The sequence below is a fragment of the Pongo pygmaeus genome, chromosome 13 (genome assembly GCF_028885625.2).
Source record: "Pongo pygmaeus isolate AG05252 chromosome 13, NHGRI_mPonPyg2-v2.0_pri, whole genome shotgun sequence".
In the NCBI taxonomy this organism is placed as follows: domain Eukaryota; kingdom Metazoa; phylum Chordata; class Mammalia; order Primates; family Hominidae; genus Pongo; species Pongo pygmaeus.
In genome coordinates this window covers 21,084,754-21,099,175 of record NC_072386.2, presented here as the reverse complement: position 1 = coordinate 21,099,175, position 14,422 = coordinate 21,084,754, and the positions used below count along the sequence as shown (strand labels likewise).

Sequence of the window (14,422 nt, the reverse complement as noted above, 5' to 3'; positions counted from 1 at the left end):
ATGTCAGATAGGTGCATATACGCAAAATACTTAAAAACAGAAGTAAACCCTAAAGAGAGAGAAATATTCAATCATATTCAGAAATGTTAACACCTCTCCCTCACTAATAGAACAAATGGAAAAAAATCAGTGAGGATATAGAGGATTTGAACAACATATGCTGGGTTAAAAAGCAAGTCTCAACCACTGTCAGAAGATGAAAATCATATAAAGTGTATTTTCAGAACACAGCAGAATCAAATTGGAAATCAATAAAAATAAACTATATTGAAATATTCCCAAATATTTGGTAATTAAACAAATGCTTCTAAATAATTTATGCAACAAAGAAGAAATCACAAAGGAAATGCTTGAACCTGGGAGGCAGAGGTTGCAGTAAGACAAGATTGCACCACCACACTTCAGCCTGGGCAACAGAGCGAGACTCTCTCAAAAAATAAAAGGAATACCATGAACAACTTTATGCCAGTAAATCCTGCAATTTAGATGAAATGGATGCATTCCTTAAAAACCAAAACTAACACAAGAAGAAGTACAAGTTAGGATTATTCTTATAACTATTAGAGAAATTGAATTTGTAATTATAAATCTTCACACAAGGAAAACTTCTGGCTTTACCCGTAATGCTTACCAAACACATAAGGAAAAAATTATGCACTTATTACACAGAATTTTTCAGGAAGCAGATAACATATCCCAACTCCTCTTATGGGGCTAGTGTTACCTTGATACCAAAACTGATGTGGACATTAAAAACAAGGTAACTATTGTCCTGTATCACTCAGAGATGCCAAAATCCTCAGTAAAAGATAAGGAAATTCAATTCAAGTATAGGAAACTAATTTTCAACAAGAGCAGCAAGGCAATTCGATACAAAAATAAACATATTTTCATCCAGGCATGGTGGTTCACACCTATAATCCCAGCAGTTTGGGAGGCTGAGGCAGTTGGAATGCCTGAGCTCAGGAGTTTGAGACCAGCCTGGGCAACATGGTGAAACACCATCTCAATCAAAAATACAAAATATTGGCCGGGCGCGGTGGCTCACGCCTGTAATCCTAGCTTTCATGCGCGTCCGTGTGAAGAGACCACCAAACAGGCTTTGTGTGAGCAACATGGCTGTTTATTTCACCTGGGTGCAGGTGGGCTGAGTCCGAAAAGAGAGTCTGCGAAGGGAGATGGATTATCATTAGTTCTTATAGGTTTTGGGTTAGGTGGTGAAGTTAAGAGCAATGTTTTGCGGGCAGGGGTGGATCTCACAAAGTACATTCTCAAGGGTGGGGAGAATTACAAAGAACCTTCTTAAGGGTGGGGGAGATTACAAAGTACATTGATCAGTTAGGGTGGGGCAGGAACAAATCACAATGGTGGAATGTCATCAGTTAAGGCTATTTTTACTTCTTTTGTGGATCTTCAGTTACTACAGGCCATCTGGGTGTATACGTGCAAGTCACAGGGGATGCGATGGCTTGGCTTGGGCTCAGAGGCCTGACACTAGCACTTTGGGAGGCCGAGGTGGGTGGATCACCTGAGGTCAGGAGTTCGAGACCAGCCTGGCCAACATGGTGAAACCCTGTCTTTACTAAAAACACAAAAAAAATTAGCCGGGCATGGTGGCGGGCACCTGTAAACTTGGGAGGCTGAGGCAGGAGAATCTCTTGAACCGAGGAGGCGGAGGTTGCAGTGAGCTGAGATCACATCATTGCACTCCAGCCTGGGCAACAAGAACGAAACTCCGTCTCAAGAAAAAAAATAAAAAAATTAGCTGGGTGTGGTGGTGTGCACCTGTATTCCCAGCTGCTCAGGAGGCTGAGGTGGGAGGATGGCTTGAGCCTGGGAGGTGGAGGTTGCAGTGAGCCAAGATCATGCCATTGCACTCCAACCTGGGTGACAGAGTGAGACCCTATCTCAAAAAAAAAAAAAAAAAAAAAAAAAAACGCTGGGCATGGTGGCTCACGCCTGTAATCCTAGCACTCGGAGGCAGAGGTGGGTGGATCACCTGAGGTCGAGTTCAAGACCAGCCTGGCCAACATGGTGAACCCTCGTCTCTACTAAAAAATACAAAAATGAGCCGGGCGTGGTGTCAGGAGCCTGTAATCCCAGCTACTTGGGAGGCTAAGGCAGGAGAATCGCTTGAACCCAGGAGGTGGAGGTTGCAGTGAGCTGAGATTGTGCCACTGCATTCCAGCCTGGGCAATAGAGCAAAAACTCCATCTCAAAAAAAGAAAAAATAAAATAAAATAAAATAAAATAGAAACATCTTTTCAACAAATAATACTAGAATAATTGAATATCTTTATGAAGGGGGGAAAAAAAGAACCTCAACCTGTGTTTCACACCCTACACAAAAATTGCTTCCAGATGGATCACAGAACTAAAATAAAAACTAAAAATATAAAGCTCATAGGAGAACATCTTCAGAAACTTTGTGTGGGCAAAGATTTTGTAAACAGGACACAAAATATACAATTTTAAAAGAAAAAAATGAATTAGACTTCAACAGTAAAATCTTTTGTTTGCCAAAAGACACCATTTAAAACTTGAAGGGGCAAGTCATAGACTTCAGAGGGAATGTTCAACATATCATGCACAGGTGCGTGCATACACACACACACACACACACACACACACACACATTTGTCAAAGAACTTGTGTATCCAGAATATATAAATAACTCCTACAACATCATGATAAAAAGTAAAACAACTCAATTTTAAAATTGTGCAAAAAAGGCCAGGCGCGGTGGCTCGCGCCTCTAATCCCAACACTTTGGGAGGCCAAGGCAGGTGGATCACTTGAGGTCAGGAGTTCAAGGCCAGCCTGGCCAACATGGTGAAACCCCATCTCTACTAAAAATATTTTTAAAAATTAGCTGGGCCTGGTGGCAGGCACCTGTAGTCCTAGCTACTTGGGAGGCTGAGACAGGAGAATTGCTTGAACCCAGGAGGTGAAAGTTGCAGTGAGCCGAGATCGCGCCACTGCACTCCAGCCTGGGCGACAGACCAAGACTCCATCTCAAAAAAAAAAAAGAAAAAATTGTGCAAAAAACTTTCAAAGACCCTTTACCAAAGAGGGACATCACAATGGCCATTTAATCAAGTATATGAAAAAATGTTCAACATCACTAATTATCAGGGAAATACAAATTAAAACCACAATGAACTATCCCTTCACATATGTTAAAATGGCTATTATCAAAAAGATGGAAGATAACAATTGTTAGAAAGGATATGGAGAAAAGGGAAGTCTTGTACACTGTTGATGGAAATGTGAGTTAGTATAGCCATTATGGGAAACAGTATGGAGGGTCCTCAAAAAATTAAAGATAGAAGGTACCATATGATCCAGCAATTCCACTACTAGGTACATATCTAAAGGAAAGGAAATCAGCGTGTTGAAGAAATATTTCACTCCCACATTCACTGCAGCATTATTTACAATAGCCAAGATATGGAATCAACCTGTATTCATCAATGAATGAATGGATAAAGAATATGTGGTATATATACACTGTGGAATCCTATTCAGCCTTTATAAAGAAGGAAATCCTGTCTTTTGCAACAATATGAATGAACCTGGAGGACATTAAATAAAATAAGCCAGGTACAGAAAGACAAATACTGCATGATCTCACTTATATGTGGAATCTAAAATAATCAAAGTTATGGAAGCAGAGAATAGAATAGTCGTTACCAGAGGGTGGCTGGAGAGGGTGGATGAGGAGAAGGAAGAGGGAAGAGGGAGGGGAGAGGATTGGGAAAATGTTGGTCAAAGGACACAAAATTTTATTTAGACAAAAGGAGTAAGTTCAAGAGATCTATTATACAACGTGGTAACTATAGTTAACAGTGAGTTGTATACTTGAAAGTTGCCAAGAGAGTAGATGTTAAATGTTCTCACCACAAAAAAATTATAAGTATGTGAGGTAATGCATATTTTAATTAGCTTAATGTAGCCATTCCACATGTGTCATGTTTAAATATATTATGTTGCACACAATAAATATATAATTTTTGTCCATTAAAAAAATATAAAAGAAATAGCCATCTAGTTCATTAAAGGGTTCATTATTATTAGTCATGGCAAAATACAAATTAAAATAGTAATTCAGTGCCTCCTCACCCTCACAAGAATGCCTGAAATTAAAAGACTGGGAAGCATATGAAGCAAGTGGAATTCTTATAGTATATTACTACTGGGAGTAGAAGATAGTTTAAGGACTTTGGAGCTTTTTTTCAGTTTCTTCAAAAATTAGCTCTGTGACCTAACAATTTTATCCTGAAGCATTTACCCAAGAGACATGAAAACATATGTCCAAATAAAGACCTGTCTAGTACCCTTATTCATAATAGCCCAAAAAATGGGGGAGAGGACCCAAAACATTTATCAGGAGAATGAAAGAATATAACATTGTGGTGCATCCAAACAATGGGATAGCAATGGATGAATCTTACGTTGAGAAAAAAAGCCCAACACAAAATATATTCTTGACACATGAGATCCAAGAATAGGCAAATGTAATCTATGGTGATAAAGATCAGAATATCCTTTCCTCTGCTGGAATCAGGGATTGACTAGAGGGGGGCACAAGGGTACTTTATAGGGTGATGAAAATGTTCTAGGCCAGGCACGATGGCTCACACCTATAATCCCAGCACTTTGAGAGGCCAAGGTGAGCAGATCGCTTGGGCCCAGGAGTTTGAGACCAGCCTGGGCAACATGGCAAAACCTTGTCTCTAAAGAAAATACAAAAATTAACCAGGTGTGGTGGTGGGTGCCTGTAGTCCCAGCTACGTGGGAGGCTGAGGTGGGAGGATCACCTGAGCCCAGGAGGTCGAGGCTGCAGTGAGCTGTGATCATGCCACTGCACTCCAGCCTGGGTGACAGAGTGAGAACCTGTCTCAACAACAATAACAACAACAACAACAACAGTGGAGCTTTCCAGTGGCTATAAAACATGTGATACAACAACAGATTGAATGCAGAAGCAGATATGAAAATCCACCTGAGTTCTATTAAGCCAGACATTACAGAGATTTGCAAAACTGTAAAACAGTCCTATTCTTCTCGCTAATGTTTACTTTGGAAAATAGTTATTTTTCATAAAAATACTTATATTAACATGTAATGGGTTTATTATAATTGTAAATAACTTGATAACTACTTTAAAATTTGCTTAAATTTTTTTCAAGATGGGGTAGTCCTATATTGCCCAGGCTGGCCTCAAACTCCTGGGCTCAAGCAATCCTCCTGCCACACCTCCTGAGTAGCTGGAACTAGAGGCATGCCACAATTTTGTTTTGTTTTGTTTTTGTTTTTGTTTTTGTTTAGTAGAGATGAAATCTCGCTGTGTTGCCCAGACTGGTCTCAAACTCCTGAGCTCAAGCTATCTTCCTGCCTTGGCCTCCCAAAGTGCTAGGATTGCAGGTGTGAGCCACTGCACCCAGCCTAGAACAGGCAAAATTAATCTATGGTGATATAAGTATAAATAGTTATGGCCTCTGAGTTGCAGTCAGCAGGGAGGCATTAACTCAACAGCGGCACAAGGGAACTGGCTGAAATGTTGGGTGGGTTCCTTAATTGATTTAGATGTGCTTATGGATGTACATATTTGTCAGAGCACACCAAGCTGTACCCATAAAATTGGTGCATTCTGCTTTTGTAAATTATGTCTCCATTTTAAAAAGTTGGCCTCATAATATTTATTTTATGAAATGAAATGGGATAGTCTGGGGATAATAGTCCTGTTAAGAGCATTGTGAAGTTTTAAACTGCCCCACAAGAATCTGTTAAAAAGAAAACATGCAATCAGAGTTTAATGCTAGTGTCTACACTGAATCTTCATACAGTCAAAGCTGATATCCTTTCATGGGTTGTATGTGCTTTCTTAAGAAAACCAGATTTTTATGATGCATTAGTATGTCAGGATTTTACTCATTGCTTCTCTCTAGAAAATAATTGCCTCTTGATTCTTTCTGGCCTTTTTTCTCTTTAGGCCAACAGAACTTTTCAGAAGTTGTAATGCACAGTCAGATCAAGGAGCCATGAATGACATGAAGTTGTGGGAGAAAGGAAGCATAAAGATGCCATTTATCAATATACCTGTTCTTGATATTAAAAAGTGCCAGCCAGAGATGTGGAAAGCAATAGCTTGTTCACTGCAGATTAAACCTTGTCATAGTAAATCTCGAGGAAGTATTATTTGCAAGTAAGTTTCTTTCATCCTAATGATTCTCCAGCTTTAGTTCAGACCCTCCATGATCTCTAGCCAGAGCCTCTCTATAGAATTTTCTCTCTTACCACTTCCTTTGCCTGTCACCCCCGTATGTCAAATGCTTTCCCACTTTTTCCTCCTCTAGTTGAAATACTGCTCCCCTCATCACCACCTACTGGCTGTCCTTGTCTCCTCTGAAATACCAGACATTCCTGTAGTCTTCCCGGATTTCTCCAGCTGAAAGTAATCTATCCTTACTACAGATTCCTATAGACCTTTATTTGTACTTCTTTTATGGAACTTAGTTCATGAAACATTTATTAAATACCTCTGATGCACAATTCTATTTTTATATGTTAATTTATGTACTTGTCTTATATTCTGTTAGACTTTGCTCTTCTTCTTCTTTTTTTGTTTTTTGTTTTTTGTTTTTGTTTTTTTTGAGATGGAGTCTCACTCTGTCACCAGGCTGGAGTGCAGTGGCATGATCTCAGCTCACTGCAACCTCCACCTCTCAGGTTCAAGCAATTCTCCTGCCTCAGCCTCCCGAGTAGCTGGGACTACACGCCCAACTAATGTTTGTATTCTTAGTAGAGATGGGGTTTTACCATGTTGGCCAGGATGGTCTCAATCTCTTGACCTCATGATCCACCCGCCTCGGCCTCCCTAAGTGCTGGGATTACAGGCCTGAGCCACTGCGCCCAGCCGACTTTGCTCTTCTTAAGGAGCTTATTTTGCTTAGGAAATCAGGGATCAAGTAAAGATAGGAGCTGCTATAGTGGGTGAAACCAAAAGCATTTAACACATAGTAATCTGCCCATTGTTCTTCACATATCTTTTTTTCCAAAAGTTTTCCAAAACCAAGTTAATATCCAGCCCCTAAGCTGTTGGTATGTGGCTCAGTGCTGCTGGGTGCCTTAATAATTTCAACCTTAAACAGAGTCCAGTCTATTCTCTGACATGGCTTGGGGACAACCTGATGGGGAAATACTGAGATATAACAATTAGGTGACAAGCAAGAGGCAACAAGAGGGGAATATGTAGACTCTTAGTACAGAAAACTTGTAGGAGTCAAATCCCTATTGAAGACCAAGAACATTTTAAAGTAGTGGACTTTCTAGTCGTTATAGGCCAGATGCTAATGTTGGTAACTAAAAACAGACTTAGATAAGGAAGGGAAGGAGAAAAGAGAGGCAAGCAAGCAAACAAGCAAGCATAAGGTCCTAGAAGTGAGGATATATGATTTTTGCAGAGAGTAAATCAGACTAGCTTCATTTAATTTCCTTTCAAAGATACTGAAAAGCCACATTGCTGGTAGTAACAGTACGAAGAAGTGTACAATTTGAGTAAGGGCTTTGGTCTCAGACAACAGAAAGTTGGGGGTGCTTTGAATTTATTATTCAACCTGCGCTCTACTGTGACTCTTGTCCTCTTTTGCCATACTTAGCCAATTATGAAACATGTTAAGTTATGAAAGCTCACTTTCTGGAAAGCCTCAGAAACAAGTGATGTTGACTAGACAACATGAGGAGGTGCCTCAAGCTCTAAACTTATGTACATTTTTTTTTCAAGATCAGATTGTGTGGAGATTCTTAAAAAATGTGGAGACCAGAACAAATTCCCTGAAGACCACACAGCTGAAAGTATTTGTGAGCTTCTGTCACCTACAGATGATCTGAAGAATTGTATACCTTTGGATACATACCTCAGTAAGTACTTTTTTGTATGTGTGTTTTTAGATTTCAAATACTTCTCTCTTCCAACTGTTTGTTTTACTATTTGTTTTGGATGAGCATTTATCTGTTGAGAACATGGGGTTCAATGATAACCATCTCAATCACAGACTCTTGTTTGCTTGGCCTTTTTGGCCCAGGAAAGAATTGTTGTTTTAAAATATGTAAGCAGAAGTGATTCTATCAGTCTGAGGAGGTACAAACTGTTGTCAGTCAGGAATTCTAAGCAGTGACCCAGGGGGCCAGCATTCTCAGATAACCAGCTCCATATCCTTGCTGTCTTCTTACCATAATAATGACTAGAAAGTGGAGTTTCCCCCCAGAGACTATCAGCCTATTGTCATCACAGTGTCAGTGGATGAGAGCCAGGAATTGGCTTGGACTTACTCACCCAACAAGGTATAAAAAATGATAGTCTAGACCAGGCATGGTGACTCAAGCCTGTAATCCCAGCACTCTGAGAAGCTGAGGCGGGCGGATCAGGAGGTCAGGAGATCGAGACCATCCTGGCTGACACGGTGCGACCCCGTCTCTACTAAAAACACAGAAAAATTAGTGGCGGATGCCTGTAGTCCCAGCTACTCCAGAGGCCGAGGCAGGAGAATGGCGTGAACCCGGGAGGCGGAGCTTGCAGTGAGCCAAGATTACACCACTGCACTCCAGGCTGGGCGACACATAAGACTCCATCTAAAAAAAAAAAAAAAAAAAAGATGGTCTAGCTATAAAAATGGAACTTATCTCACTGCTTCAGTTTTTCTCTGCCAAATACTCCCGCCAAAAGCTAGAAGAGCATGTTGCTGTCTCATTGAGGGATCCTGGAGCTGGAGCTCAGCTTCTTGGCGGTGAGACCAATACATGGTGGAAACCAGGGGATGACAAGTAGAACTCCTACACACCCAGTAGTTAAGATAAGGGAAGTATTTAGGCTGCCACCAGGGGGCATCTGTGCCATGAGCTGGCTACAAAGGCAGACAGTGAAGTCAGCTCCTACTTGCTTTGTTTTCCTGTGTTAGATAGGATTAACAAAAAACAGAACAAATAGAAGTAAAAGAAAGCCCAGAAACAAATAGTCTAGGGCTTCATCATCAGGAATCCAGGCTTCCTTTTATCTTTCCCCACCATTCTTAGCATTTAGCTTCAGTCATCAAGATTACTTCATGTACTTTGTCATCACAACATGGCTATTGGAGTTCTAGCCACCATAATCTAGTTCCAGATGGTAAAAAGGAAGGGAGAGAGCAAACAACTTCTCCCTCGTCACACTGTCCACCCCTAGTTGTAAGGAAAACTGAGAAAGGTTATTTTTTTAGTTCTGGGCCCATTGCGGCCCTAAGTAAAATTGGAGATCTTTTAGTAATCAGGGAGAGAAAAGTATGTGCTAGATTTGTAGCTGGTAGTATTTGCCATATTTTCTCAAGGCCAACAAACTGTGTCCCTTAACCTTTGTGACCAATATAGCAAAAAAGAGAGCATTAGACTGGAATTTAGACCTTTGTGTCTTTGAGCAGATCACTTCTTTGAGCCTCGGCTTCCCTATTTATGAAATAATTAGGCAAAATGAGATGAACTCCAAGGGCCCTTATACCTCTGTTAGTCTTAGAGTATGAGTCTGGCCTAAAATCAAGTAAGCAACACTTATTGTATTTATAATTCTAGATTCTATTACAGCAGGCAAATCTTTGTGTAGAAGGAAACTATATCAATGGGAGGAAAATTAAATATCTCTTTAAATATCACACATGCTTTCTATCAAGTGAGACTCTTCCTTGGCCATGATTTCTGAAGTTAAATATAATCATGGTTTGGAGTCCATACATATTACCATAATAAATTCTCATTTATGATAAAACAAGCTAAATTATCCCTCTTAGACATCTTATTTGACCACCCTATCCAAAATATACCTGTCACTTTCTATCCCCTGACACTACTTATTACTTACAATTTTATGACTTAATTATTTATTTATATATACACATATACATACATAGCATGTGTGTGTGTGTGTGTGTATATATATATATATATATATATATATATTTTTTTTTTTTTTTTTTTTTTGAGATGGAGTCTTACTCTGTTGCCCAGGCTGGAGTGCAGTAGCGCAATCTCGGCTCATTGCAGGCTCTGCTTCCCAGGTTCAGGTCATTCTCCTGCCTCAGCCTCCCGAGTAGCTGGCACATGCCACCATGCCCAGCTAAATTTGGCAGGGGGGCTTTGGTTTTTTTGGATTTTTTTTTGAGAAAGAGTCGCACTCTGTCTCCCAAGCTGGAGTGCAGTGACGTGATGTCGGCCCACTGCAACATCTGCCTCCCGGGTTCAAGCAATTCTCCTGCCTCAGCCTCCTGAGTAGCTAGGATTACAGGCACCTGCCACCATGCCCAGCTAATTTTTATATTTTAGTAGAAACGGGGTTTCACCATGTTGGCCAGGCTGGTCTCAAATTCCTGGCCTCCAGTGATCTGCCCGCCTCAGCCTCCCAAAGTGCTGGGATTACAGGTGTGAGCCACTGTGCCCGGCTCATACATAGTATATTTATTGTCTGTTTCTCTACTAGATGTAAACTCTATGTTAGAGACTTGTCTATTTTGTTCATCACTGTATCTCCAGCACCTAGAACCTTGCCTGGAATATTGTAGATCCCAATAAATTAAAAAGATGAATGAATGTATGTTTATGCTAAATTCATCATTTCACAAATGAAAGAATCTCGGTGTTTTAATAGCTTGGTAGAATCAGGCCTTACTTTATGCTCATGAGCTCTTCATTTATTCCAGCCATAATTAATTCAGATAATTTACAGTTCTCTCTTATTCTTTTAGGTTGGTTAAACTAATCTGTTTTGTTTTTTTCAGGGCCAAGTACTTTAGGTAACATTGTAGAAGAAGTGACTCATCCCTGTAACCCAAATCCTTGCCCTGCCAATGAGCTCTGTGAAGTGAACCGAAAAGGATGTCCATCTGGAGATCCCTGTCTTCCATACTTTTGTGTTCAAGGTAAGAGGTAGGTGGGTGTGAGAAGAGGATGGATAGGTGCTGCTAGTGTTTCTTTATAGGAGCTATCTTTCTTTTTTTCAATCCTGCTCCTTTTGTAATATAGGGGTTATCTTTGGAGTGAGATTATGAGGGACTTCATGTTCTATATTATGTTTTTCTATAATGTTTGAGATTTTCTCATTAAACATGTATTATTGATGTAAGCAGGAAAAGACAGACACTTGTAATCCTCCACTGTTATTTAAATTGTAAACTAATAATAACAGTCTAAAACTTGACTCTCATGAGTTGCAGGGTTCTAGACTATGAAAGAAAAGAAGCTCAGACCAGCTTTTTGTACTTTCTCTTCTATGTTGTAATGTTTGAAAAAAAATACTCTACATTGTTCATGTTTTTTCTTTTCTTTCCTTTAGTATATACAGAAATAGCATACTCAATAGAATGTGTAGCTATCTCCATAAAGATTAATGTTATGTTGAAATGTATATAACTTTAAGGCTGAAGGATTTTTATCCCATAGAATTATGATAGTCTTTATCTTTCTGTCAATCCCTTTAGAATATAGTTGTTGCAACATTTTGCTTCTTTTTATCTATTTCCCAATTGAGAATGTTTCTTTATCATGTTAGAATCAAGATTTTAAAAAAACTTTTTTTTTTTTTTTGAGATGGGGTTTCACTCTTGTTACCCAGGCTAGAGTGTAATGGCACTATCTCGGCTCACTGCAACCTCCACCTCCTGGGCTCAAGCAATTTTCCTGCCTCAGCCTCCCAAGTAGCTGGGATTACAGGCACCCACCACCATGCTCAGCTAATTTTTGCATTTTTAGTAGAGACAGGGTTTCAACATGTTGTCCAGGCTGGTTTTGAACTCCTGACCTCAGGTGATCTACCCACCTCAGCCTCTCAGAGTGCTGGGATTACAGGTGTGAGCCACCACGCCCGGCCTTAAAATATTTTTAAAGTAAAATAAAGCAAAAGATGAAATAAGCGTGATGTCCCAAAGGATCATCTATAATATATGTGTAATACTGTAATATGTTGGCTATAGAGTCATAATCCTGTCAAAATTGGACATGTTGGACTGTTTTAAATTTCAAGATAGTATTTTCTGTCCATTTACCCTTACATTATAAGTTGGTCAGTATTTTCTTTGGCAAGAAAATAAGATATAGTTACTTAAAATGGTGACATCTGTATTTCATATTATTTAAATATAGAATTCAATTCAGGGGCCGGGCGCAGTGGCTCACACCTGTAATCCCAGCACTTTGGGGGGCCGAGACAGGCAGATCACGAGGTCAGGAGATTGAGACCATCCTGACTAACACGGTGAAACTCCGTCTGTACTAATAATACAAAAAAAATTAGCCGGGCATGGTTGTGGGCACCTGTAGTCCCAGATACTCGGGAGACTGAGGCAGGAGAATGGCATGAACCTGGGAGGTGGAGCTTGCAGTGAGCTGAGATTGTGCCACTGCACTCCAGCCTGGGCGACAGAGTGAGACTCCATCTCAAAAAAAAAAAAAAAAGAATTCAATTCAGAATCCTCTTGTTTCATTAAACTCAGAAAACCCATCATATAATAAGATAGAAAATGGAAAACGGGTTTTCCATAAGCCCACCCAAATATTCAGTTTTTCCTTGAATTTAAGGTATACTTGTTTTCCATCACTAAAAGTTTTTCCGAACAATATTATTCTAAAAATACTGGCCACTTTGGGAGGCTGTATTATTCTAAAAATACAGCACTTTGGGAGGCTGAGGTAAGTGGATCACGAGGTCAGGAGTTTGAGACCAGCCTAGCCAATATGGTGTAACCCCGTCTCTACTAAAAATACAAAAATTAGCCGGGTACAAAAATTAGCCAGGTGTGGTGGCATGCGCCTATAGTCTCAGCTGCTCAGAAGGCTGAGGCAGAAGAATCGCTTGAACCTGAGAGGCAGAAGTTGCACTGAGCCAAGATCGTGCCACTAAAGACTCCGTCTCAAAAAAAAAAAAAAATACTGTTAGTTTCCCTATTCCATTTTTAAAAATATTTGTGATTTTAAAATATTTTTTACTAGCCCCTACAAATAAAAAGTTACATATCTTACAGCGCTTTTATACTGAATGATAGGTCACTTTGGCGTACAGATCTGTAATCACCACCATCCTCCAGAATATGGAATTTTAATTTGAGAGGTATGTTTTTGGCCAGTGAACCAAAGAATTCCTTAATTTGGTGAAAGTTCTATTACATAATCTTTAATAGTGATTTAGTACCTGTAAGACTTTTATCAAGTGTATAGCTAATGTTATAAAACAAAGTCATAGAACAGTACCATCTCTCTCAGCTAATTTTTGCTTCTACAGGTTGCAAACTGGGAGAAGCTTCTGATTTCATTGTCCGTCAAGGGACACTAATTCAGGTGCCATCATCTGCAGGGGAAGTTGGTTGTTATAAAATCTGTTCATGTGGACAGAGTGGACTCTTAGAAAACTGTATGGAAATGCACTGTATAGACCTCCAGAAGTCTTGTATTGTTGGAGGAAAAAGAAAAAGTGAGTCTTAAGCTCTGTTTTTGTTCTTAATATGAGTTTAGTTATTTTTACTTTGTAGGAAGAATACTGGATAGATTCTGACCAAAGAGTAAGGTCTGCATATCAGATACTCCAGGGCAGTATTTTTCAAACTATACAGAGCACTAGGACTTCTAAGGAAGTCTTTAGAAGTCCCCTCAATAGGGGGCTAATGGCTAATAATAATTAATATTTATTGAATTCTAATCATGTGCTAAACACAAAGCTAAGTCTTGCCTTACATTATCTCATTAAATCCTCCAAGTTACACTTTGATATAGGTAATAATAATACCTGTATTACCCTTACTGCATAGATGAGGAAGCTGATGCTTAAAGAGGTCACCCAGCTAGTAAATGACCAAAGCTGGATTCTGCTCCAGGTCTAGTTGACTCCAAATCCCTTACCCTTCACAGGCAAGGACACAGGTAATCTTCCCCCAACCCTTTCCTCAGGTATACCCCACCCCACCCTCACTTCACTAGAAGTGAAACTCAGATTTTGACATCATGGAAAGCAAGTGTGTATAGAAACTACACTGTTAGGAGTTTGGAAAAAAAGTACATTAAAAAGTACTTTGACCACCTTCCCTAAAAATCTTAGACTCCACTGCTTCCTTAACCATCTTTTGCTTGTAGCCCCAACAACTATTCATGTCAATATATGAATTCAAACAATTGTGAAAAAACACCGCTTTTGAGGATCTGTTCCCTCCCCACAAGCTCACTCTGCTACCCCATTTTACTTCCATCCCCTACCCCTTCAACCGTAGTAGTTCAGCTTTTATATGCTTTTTGGTTTACTCTTCTGTGTGAGATTTGATTAGAAAGAAGAGTGCTCTTGGCTAAAATTAGCTCTCAAACTTCTGCCTTAGAGCAAGTCAGGTATTTATCTCTCAATCCATATTCTGCTTGACTA

The 14,422-nt window shown here is 39.7% G+C and overlaps 1 protein-coding gene across 2 annotated transcripts in view; it reads left to right on the top strand.

Annotated features, from left to right (window-relative positions):
• Positions 1-14,422, top strand: part of RECK (reversion inducing cysteine rich protein with kazal motifs) — an 88,024-nt gene that overhangs the window by 58,290 nt on the left and 15,312 nt on the right. For both annotated transcript variants that reach the window (XM_054502547.2, XM_054502548.2), the window contains 4 exons: positions 5,996-6,208; positions 7,787-7,923; positions 10,803-10,943; positions 13,298-13,486. In XM_054502547.2, coding sequence (XP_054358522.1) covers positions 5,996-6,208; positions 7,787-7,923; positions 10,803-10,943; positions 13,298-13,486 — 680 coding nt within the window. The remainder of the gene's footprint in view (positions 1-5,995; positions 6,209-7,786; positions 7,924-10,802; positions 10,944-13,297; positions 13,487-14,422) is intronic.